At 44.2% G+C, this 26,167-nt stretch overlaps 1 protein-coding gene across 2 annotated transcripts in view; it reads left to right on the forward strand.

The window, feature by feature from the left end:
• The first annotated feature begins 412 nt into the window (after positions 1-412).
• The window catches only part of rab3gap1 (RAB3 GTPase activating protein subunit 1), a 30,016-nt gene continuing 4,261 nt past the window's right edge, over positions 413-26,167 (forward strand). For both annotated transcript variants that reach the window (XM_080839988.1, XM_080839989.1), the window contains exons 1-22: positions 413-442; positions 559-614; positions 1,257-1,332; positions 1,800-1,932; positions 3,055-3,133; positions 3,393-3,512; positions 6,362-6,527; positions 7,243-7,342; positions 7,798-7,879; positions 8,282-8,350; positions 9,815-9,888; positions 10,162-10,254; positions 10,728-10,897; positions 11,150-11,260; positions 12,335-12,507; positions 14,345-14,399; positions 15,071-15,430; positions 19,537-19,674; positions 22,257-22,484; positions 24,025-24,121; positions 24,444-24,547; positions 24,748-24,863. In XM_080839988.1, the coding sequence (XP_080696114.1) occupies positions 422-442; positions 559-614; positions 1,257-1,332; positions 1,800-1,932; positions 3,055-3,133; positions 3,393-3,512; positions 6,362-6,527; positions 7,243-7,342; positions 7,798-7,879; positions 8,282-8,350; positions 9,815-9,888; positions 10,162-10,254; positions 10,728-10,897; positions 11,150-11,260; positions 12,335-12,507; positions 14,345-14,399; positions 15,071-15,430; positions 19,537-19,674; positions 22,257-22,484; positions 24,025-24,121; positions 24,444-24,547; positions 24,748-24,863 (2,621 nt within the window). In that variant the 5' untranslated portion in view covers positions 413-421. The remainder of the gene's footprint in view (positions 443-558; positions 615-1,256; positions 1,333-1,799; positions 1,933-3,054; positions 3,134-3,392; positions 3,513-6,361; positions 6,528-7,242; positions 7,343-7,797; positions 7,880-8,281; positions 8,351-9,814; positions 9,889-10,161; positions 10,255-10,727; positions 10,898-11,149; positions 11,261-12,334; positions 12,508-14,344; positions 14,400-15,070; positions 15,431-19,536; positions 19,675-22,256; positions 22,485-24,024; positions 24,122-24,443; positions 24,548-24,747; positions 24,864-26,167) is intronic.

Here is a 26,167-nt window from a genome sequence, read left to right on the forward strand (position 1 = left end):
GTTGTAAATACAATGTGGGCTATCAGGTTAACGCAAAACTTTACAAACGCTGCATGTCATCGTGTAAAAACAAGCAAGCAAATGTAAGTGAAGCTTATACTCAAACAGAATAATGGCGAATGAGCTGCTGTTATTATTAACGCACAAAAGAAATTACTAACCAGATCAGTGTTTAAAACTTACCGTGTGTTGCTGTTTGAATCAGAGGTGGACACTAACAAAGCAAACAGCGTTGTCAAAGGTATCAGTGGACGTTTGGTAACACGTTTTGTAATGCATTACATAGCCCATGCTTACATAGCCCACGCTCCCTGCTGCTCCCTGCTGCACCCTGCTGGTGGAAAAGACGGAATTAACTTTCATGTTCTTGCTCATCAATCCCACAATGCAACTAAGAGCCAGAAAGTAAACAGTGAAATCCATGATGGCGGCTGACAGTGATGTGAGTGATATGGCTCTTCTAGTGATATTATAGTCTAGTCCTCCTTTGGGGACATACGAATCCATTTTCAATAAATATAAAACTGTGATTAAACCTAAATTCTTTCGTCATTGCAGCCCGAGTCGGAAGTGTTCGAGATCACGGACTTCACCACAGCGTCAGAGTGGGAGAGGTAGGATAGGTGGAGACAATTCTTCAGCTAACCAGCTATCGCTAACTTGCTAGCTTGTTGCAGTTGTCATATATCCTGGCTCACTAGCTAACGTAGTTCGCTAGACAAGCACAACATTGAGTTTGCCTACACACTGGTAGTTTACCTAATTACCTAATTATTTGCAGGTTATACTATTTCGCTGGACCGTAGTATTGTTTTTCGACCTACTTATCTGGGAGAAATTAAACTGGTCGCCCCTGAACAATACCGTTTCTTTGATAATGTTATATTACCATCTTCAAATACTTCTAAGTAGGATAATGTGTGCATATGTCTTGTAAGAATTGTCAATGTTATTGGCCTTGTGAAATTTAGTATGAGCGAGCTGAGGTAACGTCACCTTTTTTCGCCTCTAAACAACGACGAGCTAGTCCGATATTTTCCTGTCATCTGACTTATTGACTAATTGCTCAAATGTGTGACTGAGATGTGCACCCACGGCTGATAGTTGTCTACAAGCCAATGTTAAATAGGTGATTTCATTAAGGTGATTCATCCTCATCTTTGTAGCAAAGTGTTATGATTGTCAGTAGAGGCTATCATTGGTCTATGACAATCTGAGATGCTTGTGTGTGTGTTGATGATCCTGTATGTTTTCAGGTTTGTATCAAGAGTAGAGGAAGTCCTAAATGACTGGAAATTGATTGGGAGTAGTGGTGGAAAACACCCAGAGAAGGTTGGTTGGTGTTCTTGATTGTGGTTCCATTTTAATAGATGGGCTTCTTTTTCATTATTAATTCTAGAATTTCTTGCAATCGAATTTGCTGGTAGCCAGTTGGTACAGTGCTGGGCAGTGAGTAAACCCCACTCCCAGACCCCTTAAGAGATATGCTAGCAACACGCACTAGTATCCATGGGTTTTAGCCTCTTTGCTAGGATACCCACCTCCACTGTGCTTGTTTACACAACGCAGTTTACACATAAGTTAACTAGTTATGTTCTTCTGCTCTCTTCAGTCATGTTCATTAACCAAAATATAAGGAGACCAGTTCGCACTTGGACCTCTTGTGTCTTTTCTGAAGGACTTAGCCTAATGCCCATGGGCCATGTTTGACATTTATCAAACCACTGGTACTTATTTGCATGATGACAGCCCCAATGAGTGATCTGTCTGTGTCATTCTTCTCTGCCATGTGTCTCCAGGGAGATTACACCAATGGCACATGGGAGGAGAAGAACCAAGAGATCAACTTTGCCGATTTCAAATTCTCCATCGCGCACAATTACCTAAAGCAGGAGGTTTCAGAAAATGAGGGAAAAGAGGAGCCTGAGGAAGGTACTGCAGTGCACGAGAGCACATTCACCGGAGCGTTTACCAACATCATGATAAATGATTACAGATCTGTAACTGCAACATTAACGGCTGTCCAAAGCTCCCCAGTGATGTGTAATGCTATTGATTAATGCTAAATTATATCCAAAGCTGGGGTATTAAACATAATCTATTGGTAGCCTAACACTCACACCCATTAGTGTCCCAGTGTCCAGGAGTACATTTTTAGATGAAATTAGCTGGTCAACTCCTGTAAAAGTCTATAAGAGTTTAAGTTGTGTATTTTAATGGAGACGCACACTGTATAGGATAAAGCAAAGAGTTTTATTTAGGGCAGCAAATACATTGGGCATGAACATGGTATCTCACCAATTAGATAAGAGCTAAGCTTGCTTTGTGTTAGTTGCTGTAGGGAAGAAAGAAAAGCTATATATTGAATCATGTGTGAGCATGGTCGGCGTTTAGGCAAGCTAGTAACCTTATCCATCCCGCATTTTCCCTGGTGAGTATGACTGTTTTCTGTCTGACAATCGGACTTCCCCATTCAAACTGGAAAAAAGTAGGCTATTTTTGTCTCCCTCAATAAGATGAATGTGGTTGCGTGATAATGGAGCCTATTGAATAGGGGCAGCTTTTCTGTTTTGGATTTTGCATTGGGATTGTGATGCTATTTTTAATATATTATGTTAGTGTCTCACACTTTCAGTGTTTTAAGATTGAGCTCTCACACTTTCAGTGTTTTAAGACTTTGTGCTACTAAATCTTGTCATTTTTGTGGTGAAGCATTGTTTATGTTTTTTTTTTTACCTGAATGAGTACATATGAATGCATGGATGTGCATGAATTATTGAATGTATGATCGTAAATGTTTATCTGCATGTCTGTCTTCTGACTGGTTGCTAGTCTTAGTGTTAGATAAGTAACATTCCCCAATTTGGGACAGTATAATACATTTTCAATTCCGTCAGGTTAGTTCAGTTCAACTGAATCCATTTTAACTCAACACATTTCAATTCAGTTCTCTCTTCAGTTCAGGTCTGCTCAGTCCAGTTCTAATACCAGTCAACAGACAGTACGGAACTTGTTGGTCGGTCCTTGATCTATCCTCCATTGTTTTCCTCACAGATGCATTCCCTGCGGCCATGCAGGACCTGCTTTGCATGAACAATGACTTCCCTCCCAGAGCCCACTGCCTCGTCCGATGGTGCGAACCCCACAATGAGCCCAAACTGACTTAATTTGAACTGACATAAACCTGTAAACTTGCACTAGAGGTCATAGGAGTGGGGTGGGGGTCAGACGTTTTTCATACTTGGATCAGCAATCCGACATTTCTGTGTCCATATCCAAACAGTCTTTTTATAGTGTGGGACAAAGACAGAGTACATCAGGTTAGTCCTGATTCTACTGATGGGGATGAATGGGGAGTTGAGGTAATGTGATTTGTTTGTGTTTGTATCCAGGTATGGTATTCGCGAGTTTGTGGTCATCTCTCCAGGTGCAAACTGTGAGGCCATTATCAGCGAGTCCAAGTGTAACCTGCTCCTCAGCTCTGTATCCATTGCTTTGGCCAACACTGGCTGGTAAGCATCATCATGCAATCTTTGTGTATGGTATCTTTTGTAGAGCTGGGTCATGTGTAAAGTCTACAACTTTATGTAGATTGCAGCGAATAAAATGCTCCAGAAGCATTACATTATTAGCATTTACTCCAACAACTACTTCTCAACATTAAAAGGCTCCAACATAGATTGACCTTGTTTGAACAAAATTACATTTAACATCCTTTATGACCAAGTTATTTACAAATGTAGAAGCTTCTATCTTTTGCCATGCCAGCATGAACGGCTTAATATTTTGTTTAGTTAAAGACTCTGAAATGCATTGGAAAGTGTTTTGGATGCTGTGTTTGAATTATCAAGCATAACTCAGAATCAGAAAGCTTAGATCTCATGTGGATCATAACCCTGTGTTAATGGGCTTCAAATAACAAATGCTTGTTGACAAGAAGAGACCTGTCAAAGGTTGTTAATTGCAGACTTGACCTTCAGGCTATGGTTCAATGTATTTCCTACTCAGTGATAGCTGTTGTGATGTTTTCATCCCTTAAATTAAGGATTTTTGATTAGAAAAGAAGGAGGAGGGTGTCAAAGAAACATGGTGTTCCAACTGATAAACAAGAGCCCAGAAGAAATTATCTGGGCCTAGTGTGAATGAACCTGGCTGTCAGAGCAATAACAAAAGATTAACAAAGCTCTGAGATTAGTGAAGCTTCTTGGAAACCGTCACAGAACCATTCATTACAAGTTAGGCCGGCATCATTCCAGGAACTTAGACAAGCTGATTGCCTAGAGGAGTTTCAGTAAACTCCTTGGTGTTTTTATGGACATTTTAGCCGTTCTTCTAAGCACAGTGAGAAATGAGGAATTATTTTCATATATTTTATTGTCACTGTGCAGAGTACTATTACAAAGCCAATGGAATGCAGTCAGCATCTAACCAGATGTGCAAAAATATAGTATCATTAACAGAAAAGTGCATGAAAAGTAAGTACTACAGTGATGCTATGTCTTACTATGTTCACTGGAGAGTTGCGATACACAGATATTAAAGATTGACTCTCCAAGTGAGTCTGGGCAGAGTAGAATGCTGTTGAAATGCCGTCCTCTTAAACCATAGCCTGAACGTCACGTCTGCAATTAACAACCTTTGCCAATGGCGTCTTCTGTTGGGTCAGATGTAGCAGGGAGACAGACTTTCAAGTGTAAAGGGAACCAATTTGTCAAAGCACCTTGCAATGAAGGGGGTGAGTGCGACAGGACGGACAGCACGAAGGTGGCAGTCTTGAAACTAGCGGGGACAACCGGCTGGGCCAGAGACAGATTGGAAATGAAGCCCCCAGCGAGCTACTCCGCACAGGCTCTAAACACGTGGCCAGGTATCACATCAAGGTCAGCTGCCTTCAGTGCATTCACCCTGCTCGGGGTGGAGCAAACATCCAGAGTGTGAGAGGCTGCTCATCGGATGGTAGATCTATTGTGAGGATGTCCTCTTTATTTCCCTGTTCTTAGTGAGTGTGGCAGTAGGCCTAGTTGAGTTTGTCAGGTAGGGAGGCGGATCTGGTTGGGAGCACAGTGCTGGATGGTTTGATGTCTGTGGTTGTCTGCGACAATGAGAGCCTAAGCCTGGCTAGTGATTTTGTCATTTGTGCTTAAAGGGAACAAGTGGCACAATGTTCCAGTCTCTGTCTCACTATGGTTGTGAGAGTTTTTTTTTCGGTCCGTAAAAACACAGTGTGGCCGAGCCTGCTTGTTGCCAAAGCAACGTGCTTTCAGTAGGTTGTGACATTTCACTTAGCACCTAAGGCAGAAGATGAAAGCATCGCCCTGGCAACGTGCCCCTGTGTGTCAGCAGACGTCCTTGGGCAGCGCAGGTGGGATTAGTCTGAACATCTGTGCAGCCACTCTGGGTACAGAATGCTTGATCTAAAAATCCAGGCAAAGGATGTCATTTTTCAGACAAACACAAGTTTGTAGACTGACTACAACAATAAAAAAGGACACTAAAAAGTGTATGTATCCTATGAAGTCTATTACCTTATTATATGCATTTACTGTTTCTGTTCCATGCGGTATAATGCACGACAATACTGTATATAATCGTTATAACTGTATATGCTGAATACAATAGTTATAGCTAGTTACAATTATATTACAGTTACATTGCAATTATATACCTTTAGAAATGCGTATTGGTGCAAGTCTAGAAGGAGTTTTTGTTGTTGTTGGTAACAAAAACTACCTAATGATTATATAGTTCATTATAAGTGAATGTCCCTATGGAAGATGTGACCTGCAGGTCTGAGTTGCAACCTCAAAAAAACCTAGCTGACTTATGTAGATGCTCCTGAAGGGCCTAATTAGCTGTTTCAGGGGATATTATGTTACTAATTGTGTTGTATTAGGCTTCTAATTATACTGCTACTAAACCCAGCAGGAGATTGAGCTGGGTTGATTGGGATTGTTGACACATTGTATGCTCTCTTTAAGTGCAGTGGATATTACACAGGAGCATATTGCCGTTAAAGAAAAGTGCATAGGTAATGAAGACAAAAAGGTCAGCACAACACTGACAGCATCAGTGTTTTGCAAAGCTGCTGCTGTAAGGCTATAACTATGCCACCAGGTGGCAGTGTTGAGCTACACATGCAGAGAGGCGCAGCCCTCAATATTACTCTTCTATCAGGAGGCGAAGTAGTCATTAGGTTCACAGTTTGCGACATGAGATACAGTGGCCTTGACCAATTCGCGATGACATGATCCTTTTACACAAATACGATTCATGGTTAGGCTGCTGCGATGACGACCTTCCTCAGGTTTAAGATGCCTGCCGGTATACCTGCTCACCGGGCTCATCTCCTTTGTCTCTCCAGCCAGGTGCCAGTGTTTGTGCAGATCCAGCACAAATGGCGGCGCATGTACTCTGGCGAGTGCCAGGGCTCGGGGGTACGCACCGACTTCGAGATGGTCCACCTTCGCAAAGTCCCCAGCCAGTACAACCATCTTGCCGGACTCCTGGATATCTTCAAATCCAAGATTGTAAGTCGGGTCATGGTCTGGACACTGTATGAATGTTAGCTGAACAAACATTTATTATTAAGGCAGGAGACATATTCTAACCTCCCTCCCACCTAGGTCATGGATAAAAATGAACATGTACAGCTTCACTCACAGCAATAATCCATCACTGTTGCTTTATTCGCCTGAAACTAACACCTAAGAAAAAGTCCAGCTTCCCACCAAGCTCTGTAGCCAGGGGTGTGCTCAACTTGATAAATGATATGCAGTTCATACAGTTGTACTTGTGAGCCAAACGTGCTGGGTTTGCGCTAAGCCGCACCACCCCAAGACTGCTATCATCTGTCACACGGCTGAGCTGTCGAAGACGGCAAGATGCAGAAGAGGTCCGTGAATGTGCTGGGGGCAATGTGACTCCTGGAAGAGATGGGTCATTTAGACCTGCAGGGCATCACTGAAAGAGAGCTAATAGACTCCCCGGGTTACCGACGGAGCTCGTCTTGAATATTATTAACATTCAAATGCAGCTCAGTCATTTCAACAATGCAGTCTACAGAAGGTGCACATTAATTCAACCCTAGCAGGATGTTGAGTATTATTCTTGTAATCACCAAGGCTTTCTGAATGGATTGTCAATTACATTCAGCATGTCATCAAAGACTGCCAGAAAGAGATACGGTTTTACGTTGGTCCCCTTTTCTCTTTCATCCTTTTCAAAAACTCCTGTACCCTCCAGGGTTGCCCTCTGACGCCCCTGCCACCCATCACCATTGGCATACGGTTCACCTACATCCTTCAGGACTGGCAACGGGACTTCTGGCCCCAGCAGCCCCCTGGTGAGTAGTGAGTGATGGGGGACGTGGTTGGGCGGAGAAACGCCTCATTCATGCCAATGTAGCTCCTTGCAGTTATCTGTTTTTGTCAAGACACACATGTAGGTTTTATGGAAAAATTGTTGAAATGGAGTGTTGTGTTTGCTGGCTAGACTTCTTTGGCAACAATAGTGAATTCCTTGGTGTGGCACAAATATTCTTGTCTCCCGTAATTGGTGAATTAAATGAAAGTGATTCAATTATTAAAAATACACAGCAAATCTTACGGCCAACTAGGTTCTCCAATTAACTATTGTGTGAGATTCTACCGTTGTAGTTGTGTCTTGTAGAGACGTGTCTTGTAGTGATGTGCTGTATAAATGTGCCAAGCTGCTTTAGAGTGTATTTGCACTCCTGCTCTTGTTGCTGTAAAAATGTGCCTTAAGAGTACTGTATGGGTACTCCTGTTCTTGTTGCAGACTTCGATGCTCTCCTTTCTGGAGAGGTGGGTGGAGTGGAGTTTGGGAAGTTGCCTTTTGGGGCCTGTGAGGATCCAATCAGGTATGACATATTCAGTTTCCTCCTCCCTCCCTCCACTCTGTAGAATTATCTCTCTACTGGACCTGTAAACATGTTGCATTACCATGTGACGTGTCTTGTTAAGGTTGAGGTGTTAAAGCATTCGGCAGACATTGTGATTGAAATGATAGGATCAGTCTGGCCACCTCTCAGACCACCTCTGGTCTCATAGCTCAGACCGACTGCAAAATGATCCCATGATTTCCAATTGGTTGTTGTCATTAATAATGCATAGTAATGAACGGTGACACTTTTTCTGTAATTAAAGGCTAATTTAAGGCTTTAAAATGTTTCGTCTCGTCTATTACACTAAAAGCTAAACTGTTGAACACTCACCTTAATTAAAAAGCTAAACTGTTGAATTCTTACTTGTGTCCTTTTCAGTGAGCTCCACCTTGCAACCACTTGGCCACATTTAACAGAGGGAATTGTGGTGGATAACGATGTGTATTCGTGAGTACATGCATGTCTCACATCTCTTTCTGTTGGAGTCAGACTTCATCATCTACATCAGTGGTTCTCAACTGGTCTGGCCTTGGAGCACTTTAAATCCATTCATTAATTTCCATCATTACATTCCAACCCAAATCTATAAAATTCACATAGAGATATAAACCTAAGCATAGGGCCTAATTTAATCCCTGCAGTCATAGCACGTGTGCCTAAATCAGACATCCGGATTATTTAAATGCATAATGTTTTTTCTTTTTTACCATAATGCATAATGTGGAGCCTATTTGCTTCACCTTTTGACCAATAAAATGATTCAAACTTCACGTTATCTTCCACATCAAATTAGCCCATAATACAAACATTCTCCTGTTTTCTTTACCACACACAAAGTTGCATATAACATAGCTAATCTCAGTCACATGCTAATAGCAAATATTACCCAGTAATATGATTATAGAAATTAGCTGAATGTTTTACTTTTCTAACAGAATTATGAATTCTAACACATGGATTCAACTAGCCCACAAGTGGTATTCCTGTAGACAGCATTACATTTCAAAATAAAAAGATGCTGTTCATATATTTCCTATTAAAATACAGTTCTGAGGGAACACACACTCACCCATTCAGAATAATTCCACGACCCACTTTTTTGTCGTGACCCACCGGTTGAGAAATACTGATGTACATCAAATTAGCCTCTCCCGCTACACCTTGCTGGAAAAGCAACACATAGCAACAGTGTTGTAACACTTGACATCAGAGTTAAGGTGTGTACATTTAAAAAAAACTTGAGATCAAATTAATTCACAGCAAATTACTTTACACTTCTGTGTCTCGTGAACACCAGGCTCAGTGAGCTGTTTTTCTGTCTTTCTCTCTCTCTCTCTCTCTCTCTCTCTCTCTTCACATCGGTACTCTTTCACAAGTTTATCCCTCCCATCTGCACCCAGCACGCTTGCTGATGCTAGGGAATGTTTCTATTGTCAAGAGTGTTGGTCATACTTTTTCAGTTCTTAACTATTGAACTAGAGAAACCAGTAGAGAGAGAATTTCCAAGAAACTCTTTAATGGGTCAGATGAGAGACGAGTTGGGGGCCGACGGTGGTAGTATTTATACATGCAGCACCACTGCTGGCAATCATGCCCTGCATCCCAGCTGCATGTTATTTATCTCTTGTCTTTGGCTGCGGTCCTAGTTGAAATGGATATTAATTGGTATTGACGACGGAGGGAGTTGCACTGAGGGGTCTTTTTAATTAAAACTATGAAAGCTATTAAGTGCGATTTGATGTCCAATTCATCCAGCCCGGCTGATATGTAGGGTCACAACTCTTTTTGTCTTTCCTTTAACTGTTTTGTCTCCTTTGCCAACATGGAAGTTTAATGACTTTCTGAAGAGATGGAGTTCAAATGATTGGACCTCTGGTTGATTGTTTGTGTCTTGTGCATGTTTCTACTCAGCGACCTGGACCCCCTTCAGGCTCCTCATTGGTCCGTGAGAGTACGCAAGGCAGACAACCCCCAGTGCCTTCTGGGTAAGAAACCTTACACCTACCTTAATAACAAGGCAGATATCAAGAGGGAGATGTTAGCTGAAAATACTTACCATGTTGATATAAAAGTGATGTTTGATTTAGTGAGGGTGATGGGGTGGTGGTGATTATGCGGGTGATCGTAGTCTTGAGGCACAGAAAATACTATGTATTACTATATGTAGATTAGGTCTCCTGTTTGATAAAATGTGCAAGTAAACCCTGCACGTTAATAAATGAAAATTTCAGCCACTAAGCCATTTTCCCGTTTGCCAGGTGACTTCCTGCTGGAGTTCTTTAAGCTGTGCCTGCTGAAGGAGTCTACAGAGGAGCTGTTGGGCAGGAACACTGTGGAGGAGGAGGGCAAAGGTAAGGCATCAGTTCACCCCGCTCCGTGTAGTCACGCACACGCGTGTACATACGCTACCCCGAGATGCTCCCCCTGAGTCACAGGCTGGAGTACACACTGAATCATCAGCTTAGTTCTCTCTGCCAAACATGTTGCCTATTTTAATACGATTATCACCACTGAATTATATCAGCGATGTGCAAGGTGGTTGCAACACAGCAGGCAAGTTAGAATTTGACAGAATGAAAGAGGGAGAATTGGCATGATAAAAAACATGGACATGGTCGTGGTCGTGCTCCTTAGTTTGTTTTCATCATTTAAATAATCATCAGGTCTTCTTTCATCATTGTTGTTTAATGCTGTTCTTTTTTAGAGTTTGGATATGATGCCAATGGTTGTGGTCCTTTTGTTGCTCTGACTTTGTTGACTTGTATTACTCTTAGCCTGTATTTGTTGGAAACATCATCTCTGTGTGCATCCGTTTCCATCTCAGAGAACGCAGACATCAGCCACGCGCTGTCCAAACTGACAGAGCCCACGGCCGTGCCCATTTCAAAGCTCTCCGTCTCCAACATGGTGCACAGCGCTCGCAAGCGCATCCGGAGACACAGGCGGGTCAACGAGTCGCCCCTCAACAACGACGTCCTTAACTCCATCCTGCTGGTGAGAAACAAAGACTTTGTGTTTACCCACCAACTCACTGTTAGCAGTTACAGTGATTACACAGTGAAACAGCACTCAGCCTGCTGGTGAAGGGTGTGGTGAATATGTTGGGTTACATCACTAGCACATCACTTCCTTTGAGGGCCCAGAAGGATGATGTTTTACGAGAAACTAGAAGCTGCATCATGTCTGTTGCCGTGGAGGAGGACTGGAAATAATTTGCCCACACCTATATGAGTGTTTGTGTGTCAGTATCTGTTCCCAGATGCCGCAATGGACAAGCCCACTGATGCAACAGCGGCCAAGGCCAAACAGGGGAACCCTGATGGGAAAACAGAGCAGGAGAAGGAGCCTGAAGACTATGTATGTGCAACCTGTTTCTTGCTTTTACTGGCACTTTGTCAGCTGTAGCTTCGAGTAATGAAAAATCATTCTCGTTGTTGTAGAGGCAATTATTTCAGAGAGTAAACCTTTATTCTTAAAATAGCAGTGCAGGCTGAAGTGTCATTATATTTCACAGTATAGGCTTTTGCATGGCTGGAGTTTAATATAAAGAGGTTATGGCACATTTCAGTACTAATTGCTTAGGAAAATTCAGCTCCCAAGAAAGCTTCATAATGGAATCTGACGGTTAACAATAAATGTAGGTACTGTGGTGTAATTGTGCATGTTCTTTCCTTTCCTTGTTCCTTCATGTTCTGTAGGACTAATTCAACTAAAACTGCAAGATTATTAGTGTGATTGCTCAATCGCACAGCACTGTGAAGCTATTGCACTTAAGTTTTATCTTTATTCCACCCATTTATGTTTGGTGCCACTTCTGCTCCTAGCAGCTTTTGAGATATCGGCACCATTCCAACTCTGACATGTCTATCCTGATCTTATAAAAATTATGTTGTCTTTTTGTTATTGTTTTTTTTTTTTTTACCAATGGTAGACCTGCCAAACAAAGATTATAGAGCATGAAGTCATTTCAACAGATTATATTTACATATATGGCTGCTTATCAGAGATTTTCCTGAACTTTAAATGATTATAGAGCGTGAAATGAAATGAATCTTTCTTTTCAACCTCGCCATTAATATTACATATCAGTCGTTTTCCGGTTTGTGACAAGGTGTGGGAGTGATTGTCGTCATTCTGTATGCGGCAGATTAGTGTTTTCACAAGGTCCCTACGAGAGAATGAATGGGGTTTAGGAAAATCGCCCAAATTACGCCTGTGACGGTAAAGTAACTGTTTGAGAGACCCCACATTCGATTCTGCTCAAGAAAAAGCAGGAGCATGTCATCCCTGTGTAGACTCAAGATGCATTATATTTCTAAAATATGTCTTGCTATCCCTCTGCTAACAGCGAAAAATAACAAAGCAAGTCAGTTTAAGATCTTTGTGTGGACCATTTCAGTTGCTTAACCTCATTTTGCTCTCCTCTTTCAGAACTTATTCAACCAGTTCAAATCGGCGCCGTCAGACAGTCTCACATATCGTCTGGCCTTGTGCACCTGCATGGTGAACTTCTACCACGGAGGCGTGCGGGCCGTGGCCCACCTGTGGCAGGAGTTCGTGCTGGAGATGCGGTACCGCTGGGAGAACAACTACCTCATCTACGGGTAACACAGCCCTCTCCTAAACGAGTTATACAGAACCCCTCAAAGAGACGTCCACATAACAGACATGCACAGCACTGAAAGCCCATCCATGTTCCCTGGTGTTGTTTGACTTCGGGGGGAAACTGTAGCACAGTGGTACTGTTGCCTTCCCACGCCACATTTGGGTCTAGTGCCCACTTGGACCCAGGTCCGAAGATATTCCTCGACCTTTGTCTGTTTCCCCTTCCCACTCACCCCCTGCTGCAACTCCACTGTCCTGTCAATAAAAGACTACAACATTTGACAGGACGATGTTTGAATAATGTATATGTTTCAGGATCACTCTGTAGAAACAATGCAATCCAGCATGTTCATGGTTGTCAAGTTTAAAAAAATATATACAGTACTGTGCAAAAGTTTTAGGCAGGTGTGAAAAAATGCTGTAAACTAAGAATGCTTTCAAAAATGGAAGTGTTAACAGTTTATTTTCATCAATTCTTCATAAATTAACCAAATGCAGTGAAGGAACAGAAGAAAATTCTAAATTAAATCAATATTTGGTGTGACCACCCTTTGCTTTCAAAATAGCATCAATTCTTCCAGATACACTTGCGCACAGTTTTTGAAGGTACTCGGCTGGTAAATTGTTCCAACCATCTTGGAGAACTAACCACAGATCCTCTGTGGATGTAGGCTTCCTAAAATTCTTCTGTCTCTTCATGTAAACCCAGACAGACTCGATGATGTAGAGATCAGGGCTCTGTGGGGGTCATACCATCACTTGCAGGACTTTCTGTTCTTCTTTAAGCTGAAGATAGTTGTTAATGACATTGGTTGTATGTTTAGGGTTATGTTCCTGCTGCAGAATACATTTGGTGCTAATCATACGCCTCCCTGATGGTATTGCATGATGGATTAGTATCTGCCTGTATTTCTCAGCATTGAGGACACCATTCATCCTGACCAAATCTCCAACTCCACTTGCAGAACTGCAGCCCCAAACTGGAAAGGAGCCTCTACCATGCTTCACTGTTGCCTGCAGACTCTCATTATTGTACCTCTCTCCAGCCCTTCGGCGAACAAACTGCCTTTTTCTACAGCCAAATATTTCTAATTTTGACTCATCAGTCCAGAGCACCTTCTGCCATGTTTCTGCACCCCAGTTTCCATGTTTTCGTGCTTAGTTCAGTCACTTGGCCTTGTTTCCTTGTCGGGGTAGAGCTTTTTGGCTGCAACTCTTCCATGAAGACCACTTCTGGGCAGACTTCCCCGGACAGTAAATGTCTGTACCTGGGTACCACTGGTTTCTGCCAGTTCTGAGCTGATGCCACTGCTTGAAATCTTCCGATTTCGAAGGTAAATAAGCTTGATGTGTTTTTCATCAGCTGCATTAAGTTTCCTTGGCTGACCACTGCGTCTACGATCCTCAACGTCTTCTTCAAAAGAGCTTGAACTGCACATTTTGAAACCCCTGTCTGCTTTGAAATCTTTGTCTGGGAGAGACCCTGCTGATGCAGTATAACTACGTTGTGTCTTGTTGCTGCGCTCAGTCTTACCATGTAAATGGATAAAAAATAAACATTTATTGTTTACATTTTTTAAAGCATTCTTAGTTCATAGCATTTTTTCACACCTGCCTAAAACTTTTGCACAGTACTGTATATATATATTATTATTATCATTTTTTGTCCATTTGTTTGTTTGTTTACTTTTCTGCTTCTGTTTTTTCTGTATCTGTGTGATAAAACTATTAAAATAAAGTGTAAAAAGAAAAGACTAGACAAGCCCAAAAAGAATCATCTTCAAAGTAGTTTGCTGTCTGAACTCATCATGTTCTCCTTTTTTTCCTCTCTTTCAGTCTGGCCAGTGGCACTCCAGACCTCAGGTGCTGTCTCCTCCATCAGAAGCTGCAGGTGACTGCCGCATTTGTACCACACTCGGGGGATGTGTCCTGTGGTTTACTTGAATGAGCAAGTGTACCTTTTAAAGTTTAGTGGTTGTAGGCACTTTTGCCATTTGCTTGGGTATTTGTTGTGAGCTTGGGAATGTGATTAACGAGCGCACTGACTGGCCTCCAAATTAACAGTATTTTATTACAGCCGGTATTGCTTCTTTATCATTCTTCTGCCTGAGTCACAACTTAATTTAAAAAGCCATCTCATGTGGCTTGTGTCTTGGGCCACCATTTGGGTTTGTTTTGGTACTTACATACCGACACTGCATCTCTAGGAAAATGAAAATGACTAATAAAAACAGAGAGAGGGACAGGGACACGGTGTGTGTATGGTAATTAGATGCAAATGTGTTTAGCTGCAATCAGCAATCAGCTTTCACAAGCCGTTTGGTCATCAACTGGAGTGCGTAACTGGAACTCTTCCCTCATTCCCTCCTTTTCTCTCTTTCTTTCTATCTTTCTTTCATTCTCTCTCTCCCTCTTTCTCTCTCTCTCTCTCTCTCTCAGTCTGTCTCTCTCTCTATCTCTCCCGCATTGCCATTTACTATGTAGTTGAATGTATAAGCACAGCTTGTTTGACCCCTCTCTAAGTGAAAAGATCTAACGACCAGTGTTCTGCACGTCTCGTAGATGCTGAACTGCTGCATCGAGCGCAAAAGAGCTCGGGACGACAGCCGCCAGAAGAGCGCCTCCCCCGAGGGAGTCCGAGAGCGGAAGGTGTCGGGCCAGGAGAACGGGCGCCTGATGTCCGAGGGCACCAGCTTATCTCCCCCAGCAGCGACCGAGGTGTCACCCGGCAAGTCATGGGAGTCATGGAGCGATAGCGAGGACGAGTTCTTCGAGTGCCTGAGTGACACGGACGAGTTGAAGGAGGCAGCCGCCGAGGGAGCCAAGGACGCCAGCAAGGCCAAGCCAGAGGGCCGGCTCCAGACCCACGGGAAGCTCACCCTGCTCAACCACGATGAGCCCTTATACATCCCAGTCACACAGGTACTCTACACACCGCCGTTTCACAAGGACTTGCCACTTTTGTTTCATGTTTGGTCTTAACCTGTAACTTAAAACAGGAGTAAGAATTTTGGTCTGAAATTGGCAAGCTAAAATTGCTACTGTTGCAAATTGTCGCATACTGTTGTTTTTAAACTTTATTCCAAGAAAGGTAGCAAGATTTCTTTAGAGTTTTTCTGGGGATAATGCAGAAAATCTGGTGCTCAGCTTCAAAGGTAGAGGTTATATTTACCAGCACTTGAAAATGTGATAATAAGTCTCTCCAACGTCTGGCCACATCATTAGCAACTTTGTGTCCATCACTGCAGCAGAGTTCTGATGCAAGCAAGAACTTCATTTGGCACTGCCTAGCTCTCCATATTTTCCCGGCCACCAACTAACACTACTTAATGAATACACTATAGCCCAGGTTGAGATGAATGGTCTTGTTTGTGCGGTACGAACACCATCTTTTTAAAGCCTGCCTCTGCATTCATTCATCATAAATAATGTCCTTTGATCCATCCTTAACCTTCTGAGGCCCCTGCGCTATAGGTTCACTGGCTGTGATAAAAATTCAGAGCCAAGTGACTGTTTCTGTAGTTAATCCTAGTTTATCATGTGCTGTCACAACAACAACAACAACAACCACCGTCGGCCCCAATGACACCACAACAGCACCCACAAGCCCCCGTGCAGGCGCGCAAGGACAGCGGTATCGATCATGGGGGTTTGGACCTCTACTGCTGAGCCACCTGCCTTTTTGCCCCGGCTGTCCGACCAGTGTGAGCGTACGTGGGCACCTCCACCTCAAGCTCATCAATTATACCAGAGTCGTTTGTGTTGTTTGGACTAATGAAGGCTAACGACTAACCCCTCTGCATAATTAAAGCACGGCTCGATAAGCCTGGTGATGCGCAGGACAGCGCTCCTGTCTATGCGCAAAAGGGCAGAACGAGCACCGAGGCTACATGCAGGGGTGGCAGTAGGGGTGATGTAGAATTTAGTGGAGCAAAAAAGTAAGTCTCAGCATTTCTGCCCTCTCCATCTTTATCTGTGTCCATCATTTTCATTTCTCTCTTTCTCTCTCCATCTTCTATTTCACTTTCCTTCACCACCCAGACATCTGTCTGCATTTAGAGTCACTCTAAGCTCAAAGTAAATAGTTTTTTCTTCCTTCCCTTCTCTCTGTCTCTCTTTCTCTCTGTCTTTATCTCTCTCCCCCCCTGATCCCCTCTCTCACTTTCTCTCTCTCTCTCTCTCTCTCTCCCCCTCCCCCTGGTGTTAATAGTTCATCAAAATTTGCTCTCAGATGACACAAAAGCGGTCAAAAACACAAACAATTTTGATGTATCGACTACCTTTACAGGAACACACACATCAAAACTGTACTATAATAAGAAAAAACTTTGCAATGTAACACACTATATGAAAACATAAACAAATGCAGCAATAGTACAGTAGAAGAAAAATACAGCATACTGTAAGGAACCACTTTCCAGACCAATGACAGTACAGGGAGGGGGCAAAGGTTGTTGTGGTTTATGTCTCTCTGCGCTTTGCTGAAATACAATATTTTATTAAAGGACACTATCTTGGTAAACCTAATTCATCTGACTCTACTCAATTTTAGGAACTCTGCGTTAGTCCCTGTTCTTTTAATGCTGTATTATTTCCCTGGCTGACCGATCGTTATTTCTTCTGGATTCCTTCAATCCAATCTGTTATGAGCAATACAGCTCTTACTGGTTTATTCTAAAATTAGTGTCACTCGGTATTACCACGGCCGTTTTCTAGATTTTGGCATATTCCACGGACACAACTTGTTGCTAGTTCTGGAGAATAGCTCAGAGGCTTTAGTGCTGTCACAGGGCTTAACAGCATGTGAGACATAACTGGTTTCAGGGACTGAGTGCCCGAACTGCTGTGCAAGCTCAGTATAACCATTCAGTCCAGTGCAGAGGCTGGACAGCGATCCACAGCTGTATAATACAGTGTAACAGTTCTGCTGCAGCGGGTCCAACCCAGCTGATTAGCCAGGCAGCCCAAGACTTGCATCAATTGTTTTTTGGTTTGAAACTAATCCTAGTCAAGTGTTGTGGCACCACAGTTACTGAGTAATACTTTGCTTGTTAATAATTTCATTAGAGGCAACAGTGGAGCATCACAATGTATTTGTCAGGTGCAAGTTACTAATTCAGTTACACATTCAAACTAATCTAAAATGAATTATCTAAAGTTACAAAGATCTAAGAGAAGACATTTGAAACATTGAAACACACCTGGCTGCTCGAAGGATGATGGCTACACACATAGAGTGCGGGAGGCTCTGAGTCCTAAATACTCAAGATGCTTTTTGCTATCTTCGCCTTAAATACCCATTTTAATTAATATACTAGACGTAGGACTAGATGATGTTATGAAAATTGGTGTTTACACTGATAGGGATCACACATAGTGGACAAATAGGGGGTCACCTGCAGCCTACAGGGATCTGAATTCCAATGTTTCTGAGCTCTTCATTAAAAGTAATCAGATCAATTCAGTTAATTAATTTATCTCTCTCTCGCTCTCTCTCCCCCTCTCTCTCTCTCTCTCTCTATTTAGCTGTTTTGGTGCTCTGAACATCTCTCAGCCTCTCCTCCATTCTCTTCACTGCTGCTTGTAGTCTGATTGTCATTGGTTTCAGTTGGGGGACCTGTCAAAGGTCTGTCTGCACCTGTAGTCCTGAAATATCTCAACTGGAAATGGTCTAGCTGTATGTGTGAGCTTGTGAGTGTGTGGGTGTGTGAGTGTGCGTGTGTGTTTATGTGTTGTTTGTGCGTGCCTGTGTGTGCGTACGTGTCTTTGTGTGCGTGTGGGTGTGACACAAGTGTTATGGCGCGGTGATGTGGGTGTTTCAGATGCACGTTGGCGCCTCTTTGTGTCTAATGAGGCGGCCGGCTCCGGAGTCTCACTTTCTCGGCTTTTAATTAATCTCCTGATGAGGTGGTGTTTCTCCAGGCTTGTCTGGCCTATTTATACTCCCCCAACACCCAACCCCCTTAAGAGTTTTGTGAAAGGGTCCGTTGACTTGCAGTGATTTTTACATGCACTTATTTATTTCTATGTCAGGAGATGCTGCTTTGAAAGATATAACCAAGTGTAAGGATTTCAGTGCACGGGGGGAGAGAAAGTTCTGGAAATGGCATGAAAGTAGAGCCTCGTTTCCCTGACACACACACCTAGCTGTTATTGTTCACGGTAAAGGAGGGTACAGTCTGTGCCACACACTTTCTTTCGTGAGGTTTACCTGTCTACCACCAGCTGTTACCATCCACAGGGGATGCTGCACAGCCTTGCAGAAACATCAGGATAATCTTCTTCTCAGCCAATGGACTGAACATGAGACTTCTTGCTTAAAAAGCACTCTGATATATACAAGTGTTAAAGTCCTAAGATGAGAAAAAAAAAGATTGTTTTTTTCCCCCAGCTAATCCTTTCTGGCAGTTATTTGGCTGTTATACTATAATATGACCACAGCACTGGGAGATAAATGGTTGTCATGATGGAATGTCACAGTCAAAATATGACATTTTAGTTCCCACATATGGAGTGGTGCAAGACAAAAAAAAGAACACTTTCCAAATATACAATTGAGCATCATTTTCTATCTCAAGTCCTCTGAACAGTCATTAAGCGGCAGACACTTCCTGGTAGAGAGAATGATGTCAGTGAGTACGGCCTGGAGTCGTCTGTGTTCATTAACAGGAAAAGAGGGATGTTTGGCTGTTCAGGTGGCAGGGGGTGGTGGAGAAGCCACACACTCAGACTCCTCTGGGATTGGGCTAAATGAACAGGAAGGCCCTTCGTATAACTGGCAGGATGATATGCGTGTACCAGCGCCATCTCTTTTTCACTTTCCTTCACCACCCAGACATCTGTCTGCATTTAGAGTCACTCTAAGCTCAAAGTAAATTGTTTTTTGTCTTCCTTCCCTTCTCTCTGTCTCTATCTCTCTCCCCTGACCCTTTCTCTCTCTCTCTCTCTCTCTCTCTCTCTATCTCTCTCTCTCTCGCTCGCTCGCTCTCTCTCTCTCTCTCTCTCTCTCTCTCCCAACCCTTCTCCAGGAGCCAGCACCCATGACTGAGGACACACTGGAGGAACAGTCAGAGGTGTTGGCCAAACTGGGCACGTCAGCCGAGGGAGCTCACCTGCGCGCCCGCATGCAGAGTGCCTGTCTGCTCTCTGACATGGAGTCTTTCAAGGTGAGGGACGCCCCGTCCTCAACGTCTCTAGAGCACCAAGTATAGCATTAAACTGAAAAATGTCAATTACATGTATTAACCTCTATGGACAATGGCTCAGGCATAAAACATTAGAAAATAATGCATAGAAATACTTACGCATGCACATTAAATCAGGCCAGAGTGACCCATTTATTAGTCGATGTTTTAAGAAGTGAATAAGTAGAGAATTGAGCTAGGAACGGATCATTTAAGGCCCAGTACTGTTTTGGCAAAGTCTTTTGAGGTCAGTGGCACTATGCTACATTTCAACAAAGTAATCAAGTTTTCTTTGTGGAGCGGTATGGTTGAGGGGGCACTGTACACAAGGTGACACTGATGGCCTGTCTGAGGTTTTGATTGGATCACTGAAGAATGATGCAGAGCCGTTGCATTAATTGGTTTGGCACATAAAGGATTAGGGGGCAGGGAACTGGGTCTGGTTTAGTATTCAGAGTGATCAGTGAAGTATGGCTTTTATGGATGTTTTATGATGATGGAGGGAAATGATTATCTAGTTTTGTCTAGCTCAGTGTAAGAGTGGTATAAGAGTGTAATAGGATTTTTAAAAATCAGTTTGCTGCCCTTGGGGGAAAAAACTAGTCATAGAGTCAACACAATGTATTTATCTTCACCATCATCACCAGGTTATTTTAGGAATGTGGCCATTCTGTGGGTGATTCAACCAGTGGCCCAGTTGCATCCCCGAAACAGGTGCAGCCAGAAAGTCTGTGTAAGCATATATCACTGAGTACTTGTTTTGAAAGGAAGACTGATATAAAACCATTTTTTTTCTTCTCTCTCCTTCCCTGAAGGCCAGCTCCCCTGTATTTTGCACAGGCAAAATAAGTGAATCCAGAGCAGATAGTCCAGGTTAATTACGTGTAATTAGACTGTATGAGCTGGACTGTCAATTCAATTACACTAGGATTTAGATTGAGCTAACAAAGTGAAAGAATATTTAGTATGGTAATTATTCTCTTCATCATCATGGTTCAGGTAATTATTTAAGGCAACCACATCCCTTTTAAGTTACCAGAAAAGATTTCCAAGTTTCAAGATTTCTTGTTTGGTCATTAAGACCTTACTCTGAAGAATGTCTTTGTTCTTAGCACTGAGGTGGAAAGAGCCTCAGCCTCAAAGCCTCGGAATATCTGCACATTCACCCGTCCTAATTGATTTGGTGGTTAGGGAGAAAGTAATAGATGTATGGGTATAGAATGGGAGGCGACAGCAAGCAACTAAAGTGATGGTTCATTTCATTTTTAGAGGCTTATTAATTTTTCGAAGCCCTTTATCCAGTTTCTTCTCCCCTCTCTCTCATTTTCTAATGATGCTAAATGATCTGCTTTTGTTATGCCCTTGGTGAGTGCTCAGGGTTTTCGTTCATCAGAGAAGATAGGAGGACCCCTTATAGCATTATGTGCTAATCACATACTTTTTTTTTTTTGCCGCACCCCCTAATTTTAGCTAATGGCATTTACTGCTGCCACTGGTGTGTTGAAGCTCGTAGGGGCGCGACTACTTTTTCCCTCTTTTCTTCCCTTCTCTTCTTTTCTGTTCTTTTCTTTTTCTTTTGAAGAGCCATGCAAGCTCATTCTGACTGCCCCACAAAATGCTCTGGTTTCGCCAGGCATGTCGCCCCATCTCCTCCTCCTCGGTGATACTGCAGCTCTCTGAGCGCAGTAGTCTGCAGTAAATGGCCCCCTTAGCTGAGAATGGCCTCTATATTTAGACGGAGGAAGGCCTGTAATTGTGCTTAGCCAAGCATCATTTGGCATTTTGGCTTTAATTACCATGTCCCTCTGGGTAGAGAAGCCAGTGAGTCTTGGTTATGATGAATGGTATGGCTTGGAGATATGACAGTACCCCCCCCCCCACCCCACGCACTCGTCTACGCACCCCCCCACCTCCCCCCTAGCCTTCTCAATACCTTCCCACCGGTGATGTGTGTGTGTGTGTGTTTTGGGTAAGGGGGAATGTGTGTTCAAGCAAGGCCTGATTTCAACACCTGCATCTGTCCCAACCCACCCCACCCTTCCCTCCTCCTTCGTTTGCCTCCCCTCTCAGTAGCACATCACATCAGAGAAGCGCGGCTCACTTTTGTAAAACTTTAGATCATTATCCCTTGTTCTTCTCCACGCTGGTAATTATCAGGCGTAAAAGTGTGCTGGACTTCGGCAGACAGACAGAAAAGGTCACGCTGGGAGCTGAGAAAGGAAGTGTGTGTTTGTGTGTGTGTGTGTGTGTTGGGGGAGAGGCAGAGAATCGGCAGCTAGTTCATTTGGAGAGCCGTGGCTGACACCCTCACTGAGCTCATTGCTCACAGTTTGGGTGATTCATACGCTGTCGCCAGCAAGCCAGTGAAAGACAGATACCTGAACCCCTGCTGTGTTCATCTCATTCATTCTCCATTCATTCCCTGGCACTATCCACCCCCCTCTTGGGATATGCACGACCAGGTGCTGTCAGTTCATGCCCTCCGGCCTATGTGCAAGACCATAGTTTAGCCTCTGCCCACTCCGCCTCGACCTTTAACCTCTGGGCCTCTTCTTCTCTGGCAGGCGGCTAATCCGGGCTGCTGCCTGGAGGACTTTGTGAGGTGGTACTCGCCACGCGACTATGTGGAGGAGGAGGAGACGGACGAGGCCGGGCAGAAGGTCGTCAAGGGCGACCTCAGCGCCCGCATGAAGATCCCGGGCAACATGTGGGTGGAGGCCTGGGAGACCGCCAAGGCCACACCTGCACGCAGACAACGACGCCTTTTTGATGACACGAAGGAGGCAGAGAAGGTTTGTTTTAGTTTTCTTTTAAATATGATGTTGCCTGTCATTACTCTATATAAATATTTTAGAATGAATGTGGTAGGTTTTCTGTGTATATGTGTTTGGGTTCTCAAATACCATGAAAAACATGATCTCTCCAAGAAGTTACAAAATTAGCTGTCTTCCAAATGTTGCCAACGTTGCTTAAAACCAATTCTGTCCCTTAGAGATTCGGGGCGAGTAACTCTAAAAGATTTGTTCTGGTTTTCTATCCTTGTAATGCTAAGGTTCACAGCTGCCTGTCCTTGAGTCTTGCACTCTGTATAGGACAAACCCAAACATTAGCTCTCAGCATCTCCCTGTTCATTTGAGCGCGTTCAGATCTCCCTATTGGAAGCCTTGCACCACATTGCCTCATCATCTCACCCTGAAAAACTGCAGCAGAGGGAGGAATAAGCAGCAGCGTCTCAGGAGTGTCAGTTTTAGACACCCTGTTGAACGCTTTCAAAACAAATTAAGCAAAGGACATGTCTGCATATCTAGCGTAGAAAAAAAAGAAAGTGTTCCAAAAAAAAAGAGAAATGTGCTGCCACTCGAGATGGCAGAGACGTAATGCAGGTAGCGGTCACCAAGCTTTGCAGGAATGAGATCCAATCAGGTGGACGCATGTTGGAGAAACTGGGTTAGAACATAATGTGTCCCGGTTAGGGGTCCGCTCCGCACGGGGCTTGGGGAGAGTTCGGGGGAACCTTGCCCAGCTTGAAGGTCGTCGTCTCCGCCGTCCTTCAGCGTCCTCCTGGGCTCAGCTGGGGGAACTCCAGGTGCAGGATTTAGTCTGAATTAATTTGCTGATTTAAATTATTTTTTTTCTTCCCTCTCCCTCCCTTTTTCGTTTTTTTCCCCCTTTTTCTCCGAGCTCTGTGAGTTGTCCTCGGAGATGACTGAAGCGCTCATATTTTTCCAGTCCTCTGATTACAGTCAAGATCATAGTCACAAGGAGGTCACCTTGCAGCAGAGAGAGTTTTCTGCCTCATGCTGGAGAGCCTGAAGGCGTGTGTGTTATTGGGGACATCAATTTAGAATTAAAAAAAGGAAAAAGACAACCTTAAACTTTTCTGTACTGGAAACAGAATTACCACACTGTAAATATGGCTGAATGAACACAGGGGATTTTGTTGATTACATTTTGGGTGGCAAACATGCTCGATAGGGTGGTGCATCATGAAGGAGGCCCTTGGGGAGAAAGGAAAAAAAGGAGGGCGCAGAAGAAGTGCTTTTCCCTCCATTGTCTCCACAAAAGCACCAGTGCTTCAGCTCAGCTCTCCCAGCTTTCCACAGATGTGTGGAGCTGTTCACGCACACACAGACGCACACACACACACACACACATATACACACATGCACACAAACACACTCGCATGCTCTCTCGTGTTACTAGAGAGACACTTGACCCACAAAAGGCACCAGATGAAAAGCCTCTTCTCTGTCATCATGTATACACCCCCCACACACACATGCTGTTGTTGTGTGTGACTCCTGCTCCTCTCCTCCCAACTCCTCCCTGTAGGTGCTGCACTACCTGGCGGTGCAGAAGCCGGCCGACCTCACGCGGCACCTGCTGCCGGGCCTGCTGCACGCCGCTGTGCTCAAAGTCAAGGAGGAAGGTGAGATCATGTGGTCAGAGACAGTAGTGCAGGCCCAGAGGCCTACAGGGAGAGCATGCATTTGTTTATGGGAATGATTAATGCATGCACGTGACATGTTGGGGTGACATGTTGGGGTGTTTTCCACTAATTTCATCTCTGTTGTTCTCCCCTTCCCTGCCTTCTCTCTCTCTCTCTCTCTCTTTCCTCTCTCTCTCTCTCTCTCTCTCTCTCTCTCTCTCTCTCTCTCTCCCCCCTACATCTACCCATACCTCTTTGTATCTCTCTTGCTCTGACTCATGTCATCCTTTCTCCCTCCCACTTTTTCTCTTCCCAAACATAGAGGCCAGAGAGGACATTTTGTCTGTGCGTAAGGCCATACAGCAGGTGATTTCCCATGCCAGCAAGCTTCTGCGCCACCCCAGCCCCGACTACAAGAAGGTCGAGGTGAGTGTCTCCCTCTCTCTCCCTCTCCCCCTTACTCTCCCTATCTATCCACCTCCATATGTTGTCTGCCACTCTTTTCAGGCCACTCTCTCTCTCTCTCTCTCTCTCTCTCTCTCTCTCTCTCTCTCTCTCTCTCTCTCTCTCTCTCTCTCTCTCTTCTCCTCTACCTGACTGTGCCCTCGTTTTCTCTCTCCTGGCAGGACCTCATTAACCAGGTCATGGTGCTGGAGGCAGTGATAGCCTGTGCCCGCTCCCTCAAAGCCAAGTTTGGCGTTGGGAAGAGCGAGCGAGGAGGAGAGGAGGATGAGCTGGAAAGGTCAGCTTAACACCAGAGCTGAAGCACACACACACACACACACACACACACACACACACACACACACACACAAACCTAAACACACAAACACTTTGATTCCGGAATCCCTCCCATACGTGCACAAACATGCACACAAACACACCTGATGGACACATGCATATTATATAGATGTGCTAACCACACACACACACACACACACCTACACACACAACAAGAGTTGCAGACATTCTCCCGCATGTACACAAACATGCACAAATGATAATAACATAAGTGTTTTTTTGTGTGATTGGTATGTTCTCTATAGCTTCTCTGCTTTCCTTATTCCTCTTTTTTTAAACAACTTCCACTTCTCCCTCTTTCATATCATCATTTACTCTCTCCCTTCACTGGAGGATATCTGTGATATTGCATATTAGGTAAACAGAGCGGAGATTGAATGGGGCTTGGGCTTATTTAAATTGCTTAGTGTCTTGTAGGCCCTCCATTCAACACACATATAGACTGACATACACACTCACACTGGTGTGTGTGTGTGTGTGTATGTATAGTGTGGTGTGAGAGACACCTCTGCACTCGGCTTTATTAATGCTCCTCCCCCAGCCCCTTCGACCCACACACACACACACACACACACACACACACCACACACACACACACACGCACCAGTTCTAATAAGTGGGGATGGGTTATTTTGGTGCAGACGGGCAGGGGGAGGGGAGGGGAGGGGAGGGGAGGGGAGGGGAGGGGAGGGGAGGCGGGATGTGGAGGTGGAGGTGGAAGGGGTGTGCCTGTCTTCGGCTCAGGTGGCGGTGAGTGGCAGGCGGTGTTGATGGGGCCACGGAAGGCACCGCTGCACCAGCCGTAGAATGTTTTGGACTTCGTTAGTCCCAGGGGCCGCTCAGGGGGCCACTGCAGGGGCCAGGCGGCCGAGGACATCCAGCCTCATTAGAAGCACACCCAGAGCTGGCCCGGGGGAGGGGAGACCACTGCCACCAACCATACGCAACCTTAGTGTGTGTTGTGTGTGTGTGTGTGTGTGTGTGTATATGTGTGTTTGTGTGTGTTTGTATGTGTATGTGTATGTGTATGTGTATGTGTATGTGTATGTGTATGTGTATGTGTATGTGTATGTGTATGTGTATGTGTATGTTTATGTGTGTGGTGTGTCCGTGTGTTCGCGTGTGTTTGTTTGTGCTTGTTTGTGTCGGAGCAGAGCCACAGGAGGAAGAGGCTCCAAACCAGATCTGGGTGCTGTTGCTTTGTCCTTTCGTCAGTAGCTCTGTGGTGTTTGATTGCGTTATTGT

This window comes from Sprattus sprattus (assembly GCF_963457725.1).
Source record: "Sprattus sprattus genome assembly, chromosome: 5".
In the NCBI taxonomy this organism is placed as follows: domain Eukaryota; kingdom Metazoa; phylum Chordata; class Actinopteri; order Clupeiformes; family Clupeidae; genus Sprattus; species Sprattus sprattus.